Source organism: Camelus ferus, chromosome 29 (assembly GCF_009834535.1).
Source record: "Camelus ferus isolate YT-003-E chromosome 29, BCGSAC_Cfer_1.0, whole genome shotgun sequence".
Lineage (NCBI taxonomy): Eukaryota > Metazoa > Chordata > Mammalia > Artiodactyla > Camelidae > Camelus > Camelus ferus.
In genome coordinates, this window is record NC_045724.1 from 21,096,758 (window position 1) to 21,114,452 (window position 17,695).

Genomic DNA, 17,695 nt, shown 5'->3' on the forward strand with positions numbered 1-17,695 from the left:
TCAGAAGTCTTGGGGGAAAACTTATTTTATTTCTCATCAATACAAAATGAGTAATATTCAAACATTTATTTAAAAGCTATCTCAAACACATTTTCCCATAAAATCAATGTTTAAGATTAGTGATGAGAATCCCCACCCAGCTAATTAAGTCTGCTCAATTACAAATGCAGAACTCACTGAGCTTTGGTGAACAGAACTCAATGACCTTTATCACCTAAGAAGTCAGAAAAACAGACAGGAAGTGAATTCAGAGTAAGAGTTACCCTCGGGAAGGTATCCAGGCCTTCAAAGGTGTTTGTAGTTGTTTCTTAACCCAAGTGGTTGGTCTCCTTCAGAGTAAAGGTCTTAAAACTCAGAATGTAATACTAAAATGCATTAAAGGATAGCCATCCATGCACACCACCCCAATAAATGACCCTACACACAAAAAATTACCGTATTCTTACCCTACGCATGGCTTCCTCCTCTTCTTGACGCTTTTCGTAATGTGCAAAGTCATCAAAGATTGAGGTGGTATGCTTGAAAGTAGCAATTATTTTAAGCACTTGCTTAGCTTTTTCTAGGGGTACCTCTTGAGTGTCCCTTGAATTGGTAACCGGTTTGTTGTCATTATTTTCTAAGCGAATATGCCGTAACTGGTTATTGGGAACATCTTTGACAAAGATCCATTTAACTTCAAACTTGCCCTTCCACTTATCCTGAGACCAGACACCGGCGTACGCGTTATAGTCCACAACAGACTTCATCTCAGCCACTCCACAAAAATGTCCACTGCCATTCACACTGAAGAGTAAATAGAGTGGACCCTTCCCGTTCAGGGAACGGTACGCTGCATCCAAACGCTTATTACCATGCTCAGTACTACACCAGATAGAGTACTTAATGGAACGGTGGATGTCGTCCTCAGAATAGCTTTTAATGATAAACACACGTCCGTTCTTCAGGTTCCAGTCAAAGTCTTTGGGATTATAGTTGTTTATGGCCTTTAGCTTTTCCAGCACAGGATGCACTTCTACACTGGAAGGCGAAGCGCTGACGGGAACAACACCTAAACCAAAGTTCTCACCGCCCACGCCATTGTTCTGGCTGAAGCCGGCTCCCCGGTTCCGCGGGGCCACCCAGCGGCTCTGCAGCTGCGGCGGCTGCGCCTGCGCCGGGTGCGGCTGGGCCTGCGGCGGCGGCCCCGGCTGCGCCTGCGCCTGCGGCGCCGGAGGCTGCTGCTGAGGCAGCTGGCTCTGCACCAGTGGCGGTGGCTGGATTAATGGCTGAGGCTGCTGGATTATAGTTTGAGGAGGCAGAACTGGTTGGGTTGGTGGAGCCTTCACCACTGACCCCTTTTCATCCCAAGTTCCAATGTTCATGTTGTGTTTTATAGGAGGTGGCGGCACAGCAGAGCCCGCGATCCCCACGCTGCCCTTGGGTTTAAGTTTCGGCTGAGGTTTGGCAGGCTTTCTGGCAATGGCGGCCCAGGAGGTGGGTTTCGGCGCTGCGCTGCTGACTGGGGGCACGCTATTGGTTGCGATGCTAGTCATCCCACTGCTGCTCAAAGCTGTTCCTACGGTTTTCGTCACTGCAGCTGTCAGGTCACCACCAATTTTCAGTCCAGTCATGCCTTGCTCAATACTGCTAATGCCAGGCACCTTACTCAAAGTATCATTGCCAAATCCAGCCTGTCCATCAGTAATAGCTCTCCCAAGAGAACTAGGTGGATAGCCGTAACTGCTACTATAAGCAGAACTTTGTGTTGATTGTCCCTGAGATCCACTTGTCCCCCATGTAGAGAAATCAGCATTACCAGGAAAAAAGTTAAATCCATGTTGACCAAGAAATGGAGGGGTATTTCCTAATGCCCCAGGTTGACTAAACACACCATCTGGTATATAATGATGTTCCCCATTACTCATTTGTCCATAGGTTGTCAGATATGGCATAGGTTGGTCTCCAGCTGTGGACCATGCTGCTTCCCCAAGAGAATATGGAAATCCAATGGATGGAGCATAGTAACTAGGCATGTATGGAAGAGAAATGGAAATCCAATGGATGGAGCATAGTAACTAGGCATGTATGGATCTGACATTGGTGGATAGCTGTTATTCTGGAAAATAAAAGATTATGATCAGGAGCGAAATGTCCTCTGAAGATTAGGGGGAAAAAACATCAGAAAGATCAGATAGTTGTAGATAAATGAAAAACAGAGCACCTGCTGCAGATAAACAAAACTAAAATTTCAAATCCAATTTTATCAACAGAAAAATTTACTAATGATTTTATTTTAACATCTTTGTTATAAAATTGCAGGGGTTTTTTTCCCCCAGGGCAGGGGCGAAGAGGATTATTTTTAAGAGCCAGATTCTCTGGGCACAATTTTAAAATATTCTAATTTCTACAGAAAGTTGATCTGTAAACTTTGCAGACATATTGACTGCTAGCTTTATTTTGAGCAACTGATGTACCCAAAAATTTATACGCAAGGATTAAACAAGCATGGAAACTATGCCAAACAATGGAGGAATTACAGTATACCTATATGATGAAATCCAGTTCAGCAATTAAATTTTGTACTTTTACAAAGAAAAAATAAAATGGAGAAATGCTCATACTCTAAGAAAAAAAGATTCAAGATTTTACCTAGAGCATGATCCAAATTTGTTTCTTGTTTTGTTGTGCCTCGCTTGTTTTGAAAAAGAGAATAAAATCCTAACTATGGTTTCTTAATGGTTGGCAACAAGTGCCTCTTTTATTTTGCACGAAAACTTACCACCTTCCTGATCAGAATTTTCATTCAGAAATAGTGAGTCCCTGTAATTTTTCCCAAAAGTACTACAATTAAATCAGCCTTCATTCTGAATATTAATCATTCAGTGATTTGCCAAAAGTCAAGGCACCAAATTTTATTTTTTAAAAAACCTCAAATTTGTTACTAACCAGTATAAAAAATAAAATATTATAAAGATTTCTTATAAAAAGTAGGCTTCTTATGCCAAAAATATGTCTGATACAATCAGCCCTCCAATCTGCAGGTTCTGCATCCATGGAGTCAACTAACCACGGATGGAAAAAATTCAGAAAAAAAAATTTCCAAAAGGTTCCAAAAACCAAACTTGAATCTGCCATACCAGCAGCTACTTACATAGCTATTTACACAGCACCTGCATTATTATTTGGTATTATAAGTAATCTACAGATGATTTGAAGTACACAGGAGGATGTGCATAGGTTATATGCAAATATTACATCATTTTACATATGGGACTCGAGCATCTGTGGATTTTGGTATCAGTGGGGGTCCTGGAACTAATTCCCCAAGGATACCAAGTGACAGATTGCAATAGATTTTCACTCTGGTTTAGGTGTGATTTTTAAAGCCTTGGACAGAGCCTTAGAATTTGTAATTAAGCTAATATCCAGCCAGGACAATTTGTAATCCCCGCGCAAGGGTCAATACCATTTGGAAGGCTGATTATTCACCTTATTTATATAGACATTCTAAGTTCTCTGGAGCATAATGGAAAATGCAATGGAGCAAAGTGCAAAACAGAGACCTCCCCTCCTTTTTTTGGCTGTTACTCTCTTGGGACTATTCTGTCACTGCTTTCCTACTAAAGAAAGTTTATCAATATAAATGTGTGACAATTACATCATAGGTACTACCCAGAATTCATTTAATTTTTTTAAGGCCTATTACTGAAAACTAAGATGCTTTTTACTATTACTATTAAGTTACTTGTGACATACCTTACAACAGTTACAACTGTATAACTGTGAGAAAGCTAATTTAATATTTTCTTTTGAAATAACTGATGATTAAATTAAAAAGATAATCAAACAAAGGCTGCATTTAAATTATTATGACATAGATTTACTGAGTATTTCCAGTAACACTTGAACTTAAAACAACTGTGTCACTTAGCACTATTTAAGAAAAAAAATTAACTACACTTGATATAAGTATATTTTACCATATTCAAAACTGGGAATGTACGTGTGAACTATTTACGAATTTAGTTAAACATATTCTTTTAACTATATCAGATAATTATTAACCATATTTCAAAACATATTCAAAGAATGCTCACATTAGTATGAAGGAAATGAAACCTGAGAGGGAAGCTCAAAATCACCAACAGTGGTTTTCAAAAAAAAAAATCCTTAAATTAATGAGTAAACTTTAGTAGCCATGGATACACACATGTACATTTTTAATTCAAGCACTAAATTATCTGTTGAAACTAAAAAAGCATTCATAGTACTTCAAATTCAAGCCATTGTGATAATGCTTAAAGTTTGGCTAATAAATGAACAAATACAATCAATTAAGATTTTTTAAACTTTTTTAAAGTCACTAAAGGTTTCCTTTAGTACTTTATTATTTATTTTAACCACTTACTGAATGCCTACATTGTGAAAAATACTGATAGAAGATACTCATTCTAAAAGAAAAACCTACAGTTAAAGACACAGCACAGAGAAGAAAATAAACTCCAATGAGGGAAGAGAGAGAGCTGAGCTGAATATGGAGGTGACCAGTTCCAAAGTTTTAATTTAGAATGCTGGCACTGACATCGGGACTCAGTATGTCCGTACCTTCATGTGGGAGAGGAAAAACGGACAAGGTGGAAATTTTAACTTCACTCCTCATGATAAGTGTTTGCAAAATTACACTCATAACTTACACTGAATATTCTTATTACAACCTCACAAATGCTGAATTTTACACAACAGTTACACATCAAGTTCCTAATCTGTCTCTACCCATCACATAATTCAGGAACCAGCAAACTAAAGAATCAAAGAGCAAATATTTTAAGCTTTACAAGCCAAATACAGTCTCTGGTTGCAGTCACAAATTCATCTTTATAGAAAGCTGCTACCTCAAGTTTCCTCAATGAAAACAGGGCATGGACTGGATTTGGTCCCTAGGTCAGTTTGTCAATCCTATTTTAACTGGTTACCTAATCTATACTGATTCCTTTAAAAAAAAAAAAAAAAAAAAAAAGACCCACCAACCTACATTATTAGATTAATGGGTAACCAATTTTTGCCAATTCTGACACTTCTGGGGCTGGAACAGGGAACAGATCCAAACCCTTTTGGGTGTGGGGGCTTTTTATTAGGTATCCTTTTTAATTATTTTTTTAAATCATGAGTTTTTACTACTTCATCCCTAAATCAGGGATTTTGTCGAAGTGAGGAGTTTAATTACTTTAAAATGTGTTCCATTAATCATAACTGTCTTATCAACGGACAGCACAGATTAGTAAGCAGAGATGCGGGGCTGTCTCCATCTGACTACACAGCTGGCCACGTGCTGCTAACCACCACCCTGGGATAACCCTTGAGTACACTGGATGAGCAGCCTGCTTTCTCCATTCATCAAACAACGCTAACTGTTTATTTCCTAATTCTTTCAGTAGTTTTAAGCCAAATGAGATGTTTTTCCTTGTAAGTAACTTAAGCAGTCTCCTTCCAAAAGGCAAGGGTTTTTGGTTTGGGTTCTAGTGAGAACAAAAAAAGTTGTAGGAAACTACCTAAAGTTTAAAATAACATATGGTCAACATATTTTGAATTAGCAGAGTTTCAGTTATAATTGGAAATATTTTAAAATATGTTTTGCTAAATGTAAGATAAATTTTTAATTGCTAGCCAAGTGGAATATCAATTAGAGGAATGTACCTTGGATAGTGAGGGCAACAAAACCTCCACTTACTGATGATGGAAAATAGTAACTCAAAACTTACTTTCTTTCACCTTTTACTTCAAACCTGGTACAACAAAACATAATCAATTTAACAGTTCATGTCCAAATAAATAATCACTTTAAATTATTTATAATTCTGAAATTGGGCAGGAATAGTGAAATTTTACTTTTTTGTTTAAAGATATTTGACCTTTAAGCAAAGTGATGTGAAATGCTTGGTATTTCCCTCTTACTCAAAGAACAAATTAGAAAGGGGAAAATAATGCATACACATAAACACTGATACAATAATCAACAGACATAAATGAACAAATTCATAAGAACAGATCCACAAACCCTTTACCGAGAGTATACACTGGGAAATACAACCTGGAGAGAGGCAATTTAATTAACACAGGGTCGAGGTGAAGCCATGAGGCATCTAAATTCTAATCCCAGCCCAGTATTATCAACTATATGCAGCCAGCATCAAGTTACTTAAACTCTGAATTGCTTTCTCAGCTATTAAAAGGAAACAAAGACAAAGTACCTAGGACACATTAAACATTCAATCAACAACTTATATTTATCAATACGACTTAACTTGCCTCTTGAAAATGTATATTTAAAATGTAAATTAGTCACCAATAATGTGGTATAATTCCAAACCTAGTCCAGTCCAGATCTTAAAGGATAAAATCACGGTATGATGCGGGGATTGTAGTAATCAAGGATATGGGGTTAATTCTGTACTCTCCCTCTTTCTGGTCAGTGATCATCAGATCATTTAATTTCTGTAACCCTGATTCTTCAGGGTAAAATGGAGGTAAAATACCTTATGCTCTAATCAATTTAAAAATCTACTTTTTTTTAAGTTTTAAAAATCAACTGTTAATTGCAAAGTGCTATACTGAAGTATATGAGTTAAGCCTTTTTTTAAAATTTGAAAACTAAAACATAGAAAAGATTTAAAATTCTTCCTTAGATTTTCAAAGTCATTTATAATTATCATTTCCTAGCCTTTGTGATGTAGGTTAACTGTTTTTCCATTATCTCAAAGAAAACCTGAACAATAGTAAGAAAAAATTGATGATTACTGTTCTGACCTAAGGGCATTTTAATACAATTATAACTGAGTCTTTCAGTTATGGTAACTTAATACCCACTTTTACTTTGTAAATATCCAAACTTCCAAGAGAGAACACTGTACAATGTCTTAGAAGTTCAATAAAAAAAGATTAAGGCATTATTTCACCACTAACAGCACTTCTGCACTGAGAACAATGAAAACTGTTTTCTATTAAGAACCTGACATACTTCACAAACTCCAGAACTGAGTTCTGGATTAACAACAAAAAAGTTAAAGTTCAGTATATTTTTAATGCTTATGCGCATTTTCTTCTAATATTTTAAAAAACACTACTGTGCCTTTCAAAAAAATATACAATCCATGCATACCTAATCCTAAAGATATTAAGAAAAAAATGTATTATACATCATACTCAATTAATCCAAGTATTTCATCAACCATACTTCATTCCCTAAATCTATCAGTTAACCTAATCCATCCATTCTATAAATAATGAATGAATCCTACTATATGCCAGATACAGTACCAGTTACTGTAGACAAAAAGATGAGAACATGGTCTCTGACCTGGAGCAATTCACAGGTCTAGTGGGGAAGACACAGCTGCCCCCACTGTTACGGAAATATAAACAAAATAAATCCAAACACTCTAGTGCAAACAGGAGGGAGCAAGTAACTGGGAAAATCAGAAGACTTCATGAAGTGATAAACATGAGTCTGTGCATATACACACACGTGTGTGTAAATCATACATATAAAATGAGATCATTAAAGAAAATATTCAGAAAATATTTATATTTTCAGAAAAAAATAAGTCCTATTTCCCTGAATAAGTTAGATGGATAAAGCTGATCAAAGATCTGACAGGGAGAGAGGAGGAGTCACTTTAAGGGCACTCTTATAATAAATGTATCCAATTGAGAAACTTTGTTAATTCTTTAACGTGACAATGACAGAATTGGACTTTAAGACCACTGAGTAGCAATACAGAATTATCAGTCAGGAAAACTTACATGCACAAATTACATGGCACCTTTAACAATACCAACTGAACCTGAATTTTCAATCAACTTAATCATCAGAATTCTGAGGGAACTATAAAGAACTAATTTTAATACCTAAAGGACAAATATTTACTTTTAACATTACTATGAAAATTATTCCCTAAGAAATTGAGCACTAGAAAACAGAAGAAATATGCAGCCACAGAAGTAAAGACCAACAACCTGTTTTAGAGCGAGCCTGAGTTTGATCTGATTTAGATCTAAGTATACAAAACAAAGATTGAAAAACCTTTCCAGACTAAAGATTCATTTTTATTGTTTATAATAAAATCAGACAAAGGGATTTAGTTTTAAAGACATACTGTGTATTTAGTTGAAAATTTTTTTTATTTAAACAATTATTTCAGTGAGGTCAGGAAGCTATAAGGAGCTATAAATAACCTGCATAACTTTAAATCTGTAAATAATAACTTGAGATATTTCACCAGTAAATCCAGTTTCCACTAATCTGCTTTAAAAGGTCAATTTGTAAAAAATTTTCTATTTTTAGCTAAGCAATTATGATAAATCTAAATTCTTATACAACTTACCTTTAAGATTTCAAATAATTTTCAATTCTGCTCTCCACTAAAACCAGTTTTCAATATTTTATAGTGTCAGTACTTTTTAAAATGTAAACATGTACCCTGGTTACAGATTATTTTTAGTATTATAGAAAGATAATTGCTGAAAATCTATTCATTAGTACTAGCAAGGAGAGGAAGGTAAAACACAGCGTTATTGGTATCAAACTTTAAGACTTCTCTTTAAATAGCACATGACTATATTGATTCAAACATCATGAATTAAATGATTTAATTAATATAAAGCACAAGACCTTTCATTTAAACATCACATTAAAGCAAATCTTTCATAGATATTTTTGCCCCAACATATGGAAACTTTAATGATACAATTTAAAAATTGGGATCACTAGGCAAATGCCCTTATAGTCTTAAAAAATAATGATTTCCAACAATTTAAAGTAAGTGAAATCTTATGCAGAATTCCAACATATAAAACACATAAAAAAGCAAAGCACAGCTCTGGTTCCTGCAAAGGTGGGATCCAGGGTACCCTCCCCAGGTCTCCCCTAGGCAGACCTGAAGCATCTTTGTGGAATGCCAAAAAACCAATCTTCTAAGCCCCTGTGACAAATAAATTATAAAATATCTGTTACCAAGTAAAACAAGAAGATTCTTATAGGTTGCAATTCTCAAACATTTACAATCCATTAAAATGTCTTGAAAATAGTTTGAACAAATAAGTCAAAGAATATTCATACTATAGCGCTGCCTTAGAAATTCACTTTACACATATAATAAAGTATAAAATCAAGTAGCCCAAAAAAAAAAAAATTCTATTATTTAGACCAAATAAAAACTTATCTGATCCCGGATCTTTTCAGGAAAACATCTACTATACTTCATTACATCAGAATTTCTCAAAGAAAAAGCTGGGAAACACTGCCATAAGGGATGTTAACTGAGATGACTGAATGGCTCAAATAGAATACTGTTTATTTCTTTTAAAACTTGCACTACACTTGGCAACAAATGATCTTCCCCTACTTTGCAGTGATACATTCTTTCACAACCTTTAGGTGGAAAGTAAACTTGATATTGAGATCATAAAGCTAGATTATATAAATATGAAACGAACTTTTTCATTCTTTAAAGAGTAGCCAAACTTTCATAGATTTTATCACCTGTTTTTAGTCTTTCTCATCTTTTACTCCCTCCCAACATATGCCAGGAATGTTGATCAACAGATAGAAGAGGGTGGTTAAAGAGAAATAAATGACCAAGTAGATCAGGTTGAACATAACTATGGCTTTCCAAAGTCTTAAAAATAATCACACTGTACATTCCACAAATTGGAAACTACTTTTTGTTCAAATCTTCTCTACAACTGTAAAGTTCTGTAATAATATTTGGTTCCCTTTCCTTTTACAAGTTAAAAAAAAATCCAGAGGTTAAGATTTCAAGGTATTATTTTTCATGTATCTTTTTATAAGCAAAACAAAAGCAGTTTCATTGCAGAATGTTCTCTCCACAGAAACTAGTTAATAATGAAAGTTTATTTTTTAAATTTATTTCTAGCAGTGACATTCTTATTAACATGACAAACAGACACAAAAATGGTATATAGAAACTAAAGAATACCATTCTTTTTTGTCAATGTTTAGATCTAAGTTATTCCTGTAAATAAATTCACATTATTTGTGAAAAATTAAAACAGAAGAACCTCAAAAGCCATCGTTATTTAATTCAATGAAACCCTCCATGCGTACAATATATAAGCAAGTGTGTTTATGTCTTTAATTCTTTCCCCTATGTTACAAGGTTATAGCAAAACTTTAATTATACTAACCAAAAATTTCAGGCACAAACTAGTCCTCTCCCACAAATTTCTTAATTAATTAAACCTTGTAATTTGCTTTGGTAATGAAGCAGCATTGAAATATTAAATTCAACAGTCAAAAAAAATCTAACCATAATATATAAAAAATTGCTCATTTTCAGATCTCTGTATTTCATAATCTAGTTTCAGCCATCTCTAATTTCTAAAGAACTCGCCTGTGTTATACACCTGCAACTGCTATTCACTATCATGCAGGCACACTAGAATAACTCGTGTAATGAGTATTCTCATTCAATTATTGCATCTATTTTCAAAAATCAATTAATAATAATACAAGCTTAATTTCCTAAAGATGGGACTGTCAGACTTACCTGATTTGTCTGGCTACTTAAGTATGGCTCAAAATCATCATCATTTACAGCATCTTTTTGATGAATCGAACCGTTTTGTACTGAAACTAAAAAATATGCTTGTATTAGACGTATTATAATTATCTTTATGAAACTCACAAAATAACCTAACATTTTCAATATTTTTCAAATCAACTCAGAAAAAGTTATCCTGGGTTCTTTGTTCTTTTCATTTAAAAGCCCCCTTAAGGATTAACTTAATTTTGTTTACAACTATGTGCCACCAAAATTACAAATCTTATATATATATATAAGCCCAAGTTTACATAGATCCAAACTATATATACACTTCCCATTACTAAAAACATAATGTAAACATCCCAATTTCAACACTGTAGTAAGCAGTTAAATTAAAATGTTGGAAGGGTTTGCTAACGTTATATTTGAATCTAAAATAACCACTCCAAGTAATGTTGACAAGAGAGATTTCTAAATGTTCTCTACCTTTGTTAAATTACTCTACTGCTTAGTCCAATAAAGGTAAATAAATATCTTAAATGTCTCCAGTTTAAAAAGTGGCTACAATTCACTTGAAGCACTAACACAATGAATAAATATAATTATAAAAAATCTAACTAAAAAGGGCCTAAATTCTAAACAAAAAACAATGAAGACTTTCATATGGAAGTACAAATAAAACTAAGACACTAGAGATAACCGTGATTACTCTTGGAACACATGAGAAAATCCAGTCAGAGAACAATTTATAATGCCATATTGGTTCAGAGATCACTTCCATAAATACTCTGTATAAAGTTGTTATTCTGGACACTGGCTCAGAGCACTTCTGAGCACAGACCTGAGGGAAAACGGTTCTGGGTTTGGAGTCCCCAAGTCCAACCCTGAAAGCTGGGTAATCTCTAGTCAATAATTTAGCCTCCTGAACTCTACTTCTCTGTTCAAGGAGGTTATTAATAGTACCTGCCTCATCTCATCTGAGTATTCAATGACAGTATTTAATAATCTTGGATATTATTATGTAAAATATTACAAGATCCAAACAGGACTAAAAATTACTTGAGGACTACACAAACAGAAGCCTATCACTAATCAACCAAACTGTAAGAAACAAAAAAAACTTCCTCAGTTCCTGAAGATTTATTGCTTAAAACGACAGTGTATTTTTAAATACAATATTTAAACACAAAATATTATAAATTAAGGTTAGGAGCAATGGATCTAAGTTGTGTATTCTATTGTATCATACCATGTTTATTTTCCCCAATTACCGCAGCAAGTTTAGATGACCTAAATGCCATATACAAGTTGACAGCGGCATGGGAGCAAAGATAGGTAAAATCCCTTAGTTTTTTGCCACCCACCGAGTAGCAATGATGGTTCAAAACAACATAAAAGACTACTATTCTGTGAAGCCTTCAAACTAGACCTCTCAATATTCTACACTACACTGCCCCTAAAACTACATGAGCAACCTGAAGGTCACCCTGACCCTGGCTCCACTGAGTTGGTTTAACTGTATTTGATAAGGACTGCATCAAAGCCCAGGGTTGAGCTAAATGACTTTCCCAGAATTTAAATACATAACAGCCACTAGGAACAAAATTAAAGCGGAGAGTACCTTAGGTAATTTCTGATGGGCTAATCATTTCAGCCCAAGAGATTCTAAACAGATCCTTTACCACTCTTTCATCAAAAACAGTTATGTCTGGTCTGTTACTTCTTGAAAAAATTCTCCACTATGCTATTGGACTATTACACTGGTACATTTTTGCCAGTATTTGAAACAGATAACCCATTTCAAAATTACAAATATTTATTTCTTTTATTCAATGGATTCTCAGAAATTAAGCCCACACTGCTACAACAGTGAAAAAGCATCTACTTAAAATTTATCTAAGTATATATTATACTGCTATTCTTACACATTTCCTGTTGTCATTCCTCTTCTAAGAGGCTTAGACTAAGAAAATATTCTCATACACTAAGTAGTCTATAGGCATTTATAAATGATGCATTAATATGCTCAAAAAAGTCCTAAAAGATTACTCAAGGAGTATATGTCAACCTAAGAAAAAATGTTTCGTTTTGTTTTTTAAGTATTTTACATATACTGACAAGCAATTTGCATCAAGTTAGAATTTGAGTAAGAAGCTGGCCCTAGAGTTTCAGAAGTACAGTTCTTAAAGATGTTGAACTGTCTTACAAGATTTTACGTTTTGAACATTGCTTAATGACAATCTAATGTCTTGGAGACTGAAAGCCATTAATTAAATAGTAATGAAATCCAAGCCAGTTCCATAGTCTGTACAAGTTCTTCAGGGAAAAAAGAACAGATGACTTACATGATTCTTCGCCTGTTTCCTCTGCTCTATGAAGCAGAGTCAAATCAAGATAGAACATGGGCCTTAGGAGCCAGGTGATTCTCTGCTCTGGTCCTGACTACATCAAGTTAGGAAAGTCAACAGATCTGTGCATCATGTTTTCCCACCTACAAAAACAGCGACAATACCATGTACCCTCTATCTCCTTATAGGGATGTTTTGAGGATTAATAAAAAGAAGCCTAAAATAACAGTTAAGTGCTTTGCAGTCATTTCCAGAGGGGGGCGGGTGGGGAGAGGATACAAAAGATATGGCCAAAATACAAGGCATTTCCCACTAATTTTCTGAAACACTAAAAGATAGCCAAATTCAGCCTAATACTTTTAAACTGCAGTACCAAACAATGAATATGTCCCTGGGTTGGGAGGGGCAGGGGAGGACGGGAGGGAGAAGATACATTCCTTTCCATAAATTTGCCTATTTATAAACCTTAGGGATAGGAGGAAGCAGGCAGCAAGGCCTCAGGCTACTGGGAGTGTGGGATCTGGCACTTTTATCTGCAATGCCTGCAGGGAAAGGAACAGTATACTTTTACTCCAGCAAGCAAAAATTCTACTTGTTAATCTAAGTGACAGAAAGTTTTAAATTCTGGACCAACAGGTACATGATTATCCTGAAATTTCTACTATCCCCCAATACTACCCTGGTCAGGGACAACAGAGACCTCTAATATTTAATGTAAGGACAGTCTATTAATTAAAAAGAACTCCAACTTAGAAACAAGTAAACTTAGAAGTATTATTTATCCTACAAAAGCATTTTTGCCTTACAAAGAGATTGATACGGAATTCCTTTTCAATTTTAGTTCCTTAGTACATTTAAGGATATACAGGAAAACAGCAGAAAATCAAAGACACTGAAGCCAGGTGTTAGGCTAGCACTGTAACTGAAGATTACTGAGAAGGGAAATACAGTCTCTGAGAGCGTATCAAGTCAAGTGAAAAGGATTATGCTTTCAAAACACTGACAACTCCTCGGGGACTTGTATTTTTCTTAAGTTTGGTAAGTTCTGGATTCAAGTTTAATACTCATATTGTTAGAATACTGGGGCTTTAGTTTAAGAAAAATAACTTTGCTTTCTGCTTCACAAAAGTAAACAGAATAATTACACAACAGTTTTACTAGCTTGAAAACCAAGTCAGCTAGGACAGAGTAGTTTCTCTCAAACACACACTCGTATCAGTTCAGGGGAAGTGCTGCCTTCTTGTAATTCTCCCTGCAGAGGCATCAAAATACAAGTCATGTATATGTGTATTCGTGCCCTTGCAGTATCTATCAATTTAAAGCATCTTAAATGATTAGCAATACTTTTAGGCCAATAGTTTTTCCCTCCTGCCATGTCTCAGGAAATAGTTTTCCTGCACCTTCACAACAGATGAGGTGAGGTGCAAATGTAATGGCTCCTAGAGCAGTGAATTGTTGTAATTGTAATGACAACAACCCTCGTAACATACAATAGGATTTATGGCTAGAATTATTACTTTTATTTTATATACAGAGGGTAAATTCTGAACAAATGGTGCAACATGTTCAAGCTCACTTGGCAAGTCAGTAGCCATAGGCGGTATTAAAACACGGGTCTCCTAGGAATCCCAGTCCATTGTTCTATCCAAGGATGAAACTATGAACTGAACGGTAAGGGGGAAAGAAAAGAAAATTTCTTGGAATACACAACTGTCCAAATATTACTTTGTAATGTGTGTCTGAATACACATAATAGAGATGCTATTTAAAAAAATTTTAATAACCAAAAATATTTATTTGTAGTCAATACATAATTTTGCTCATAGAAAATTTGTATCTCCAATATCAAAGATGTAACGAGGGCATATCTAAGTGAAAAGACTATGTCATAAATAAAACTTACAGTAATACAACAGTGGTTGACAATGCATCATGTAGATGCTCTGTTTTGTCAAAGTTAAGTACTTCATAGAACTTGCATACTTACCTTAAAGCAGGTAACACAAAACATTTAGCATTTCAAATAGCCTTGCAAAGTGCCACCTCCCCACAGATCTAGGATAAAATAATTTATGCTAGGCAATAACGACCACAGATTTCACATTATCTCCAAGTCTGTACATATACTTCCTAATGGGCAGACTAGCAAAAAGGAAATTAATGGGTCATTCTTTTTAAATTCAAATAAATTTCTAAAATCTCACTTAAAATAAATCAACAATATCAAATTTTGAGGTTTTATACTTAGAACACAGAAAATCCTAAAATTAAAATTAAATTCTAAAAATTAAAATTCCCATGTTTATATAAATCTTTAATCAAAGTAATGAATCTGTTCCCTTATACAATGCCATATATCTAGTTATGTAAAAATTCTCAAAGCTACTACAACTCAAAATTAACTAAGCTGTGTATACAAAACCCATTTCTTTCAAAATTTCAATAGCTAATAAAAACCCTAAAACTATAAAAGGCATCAACAAAGGCATTGAACTTAACTTCTAAAAGGCTACTGTAAATCTTATTTTACAGGTAATACTTTGCTACAGAAAAAAATACAGGAAGCATAATTCTATTTAGTCTAATTTCAAGCTCTAATACAAAATGTAATAAATATGTAAGTCACTGTAATGTTACTTAATTGGCACTGTCCCAAGAAAGCAGTTATTGTTGTATACTTAACTGTCACATGGTTAATGTCATGTTTCAGTCAGCTGACTGTTATTGTTCCATATTAATACAAAATACACTTTAAAAAAAAATGCTTGACTTTCAATAGTAGTTTTTCCCTTTAACTAACAGTAAATAACATAACCCTGGCAGGCACCTCACAAACTATTTCCTTCTGAGTCCTTTCTAAAACACCAGACTGAGTCAAACCGTGCGGGACTACATAGCAACATGATATGCCTGTGCAGTTTTGATTTCTAACTGGTTACTGACTCCATGTGATTTACTTCAATACAATCAGTGAAAAACAGTACAATTTTCACTAATGTGACATGGAATTCTATGTGGGTTGCACGTTCCAATATAACCCAGGCATGTCGAACAAAATGTCTACTTATCTACATACATTTGTAGAATTTGTGGCAGAAATTATATAACACAAATTGCAAAAATAAAAAAAAGTCACTACATTCATGATCCTCTCCTTAAGTGAAATACAACCAATAAAACTGTTCCTTGTATCACTTTGGTTTCTAGAAAAGTGGCTTCAAAACAAGGAACTACAGAACTTTCGGATAGCATTTGGCTGCCTTAGCTGAGATTAATTGTTTCTCTAATCTTACATTTCCAAAAAAAAAAAAAAACAGGAGCAAAAACAAAAAGCCCTTCACATAGCTACAAGCAACATCAAACCAACAATGAAAAATAAGATAAAAATATCCGAACTCACCCTTATTTCCTTGCCCTTTAGGTCTCTGTGTAGCAAGACGAAAAGGTGTGGTAAAGGGGAAAAAAAGAAAGAGAGGAAAAGTGTGTTAATCAAAGACGTTATCAGAAACAAGTTATTTTAAACAATCCGCGTAGGAGTAATACCCACCACATTCTCCATAGCCACCAATTTCCCAACCATCTCAGTCCTTAAACCTCCTACCCGCCACTCGGAATCCGTCTCCCGGAGCTCGCGTGGTCTCAGCCCCACGTCGGCCGCCCTCGGGACGCGTCCTAAGGCCCCGAAGAGCAGTCCTGCCCCCACCCACCGCGGCCCCGCGGCCGCCCGCCTGGGCCGCAGGCTCCGGGGCCAGGGCTCACGCCCCGGCCCGGGCGGCAGAACCGCGGCAACTTGCGCCCGGGGCACCGTTACGGGGCCGGCAGCGGCGGCGACGGGGAGGAGCCGAAGCCCCACGCGAGGATGGAGCTCCGGGGCTCGGGCCTTCGCCGGGCCTGAGGCCTCTGCTCCCTCACCTGATCCACGCTAGTGGCTGACATTCTTCACCGCAACCCGAGAGCTGCTGCTGCTACCGCCGCCGCCGCCGCCGCCTGGGCCTCTCCCCGTGCACTCACAGCAGTTGGCTGCCGCCCTCGGCCGAGTGACTCTTCCAGCCGCCGCCGCCGCCGCCGCTCGCTCAGAAGCCAGAAAGAGGGCCTCGCGCTCGGGAGTCGGTGGAAGGGGCCCGTCTCTTCCGCTTGCACGCTCCTCTTCCCCCTCTCGCTCTCCGCTTCTCGGGTCCACAATGGCGGACAGACTCCCTAGTCTCACTTCCGCTCAGAGCCTCCCTGACCTTCCGCTCTCCACTCTGACGTCCGCGCTCACCTCGCTCTTCCTCCCCCACCCTCCCGCCAACGACCTTGGCTCCGCCTCCGCATCTCTACGTCATCAGACGGGACGCGCGCGGCCGACCCTGGGCGCATGCGTCGAGAGGGGAAGGGGCGCGGGCCTGTATGCCTGTGAGCGTGCACTTCCAGGGGTGCTTCCGCGCCTTCCTTCAGTCCTGCTCCGGGCCACAGGGCGAGCGACGCGCGGCGGGAAAGCGGGCGGGAGCCGGAGGCCGTCGCATTCTGAGCAGGAAATGGGCCTAGGCGGCAGGGGGCGGCTGCGCCCTCCAGGCGGCGGAGTGGAGGTTGGCCGGTAGGGACGCCGCACTAGCAGCCGCGCCCGCCGCAGGTGAGCGAGCAGCGGTGACCGGCCTCCACCGCACCTCCCGGGAGCGTCCAAAGCCACGTGGGCGGCGGGGTGAGACAGCGGTGCTGCGCCGGCCGCGCGAGCCGGCACGTGCAGCGAAAGTGGCTGGGCACTGACACCGACAGAGGAGGTTCGCCGGCAAGTGTGCGTTCTCTCCAAACCCCGGGAGCAGGGTA

At 37.2% G+C, this 17,695-nt stretch overlaps 1 protein-coding gene across 7 annotated transcripts; it reads right to left on the reverse strand.

Annotated features, from left to right (window-relative positions):
• Positions 1-17,176, reverse strand: LOC116660505 (YTH domain-containing family protein 3). Of its 7 annotated transcripts, none has more exons than XM_032470172.1 (7): positions 16,901-17,176; positions 16,290-16,314; positions 12,887-13,032; positions 10,545-10,630; positions 8,913-8,957; positions 2,063-2,095; positions 2-2,012 (listed from the first exon to the last, which is right to left on the reverse strand). In XM_032470172.1, the coding sequence occupies exons 3-7, from the start codon at positions 12,942-12,944 to the stop codon at positions 432-434; spliced, it is 1,803 nt and encodes a 600-aa protein (XP_032326063.1). In that variant the 5' UTR covers positions 12,945-13,032; positions 16,290-16,314; positions 16,901-17,176; the 3' UTR covers positions 2-431. The 7 variants fall into 7 exon arrangements, with proteins under 7 accessions (XP_032326068.1, XP_032326063.1, XP_032326062.1 ...); XM_032470171.1 differs by having other exon boundaries at positions 16,802-17,176; XM_032470177.1 differs by lacking the exon at positions 12,887-13,032 and having other exon boundaries at positions 1-2,012; positions 16,901-17,086.
• Positions 17,177-17,695: the final 519 nt, after the last annotated feature.

What these genes read in the sequence shown, in the direction of transcription:
- LOC116660505 (XM_032470172.1), bottom strand. Translation starts at nt 12,944, where the DNA reads ATGTTCTATCTTGATTTGACTCTGCTTCATAGAGCAGAGGAAACAGGC. An exon ending in TAAGTAGCCAGACAAATCAG is followed by an intron (nt 8,958 to 10,544) that starts GTAAGTCTGACA and finishes TATTTGTCACAG; the next exon opens with GGGCTTAGAAGATTGGTTTT. An exon ending in ATTCCACAAAGATGCTTCAG is followed by an intron (nt 2,096 to 8,912) that starts GTCTGCCTAGGG and finishes TTTATTTTCCAG; the next exon opens with AATAACAGCTATCCACCAAT.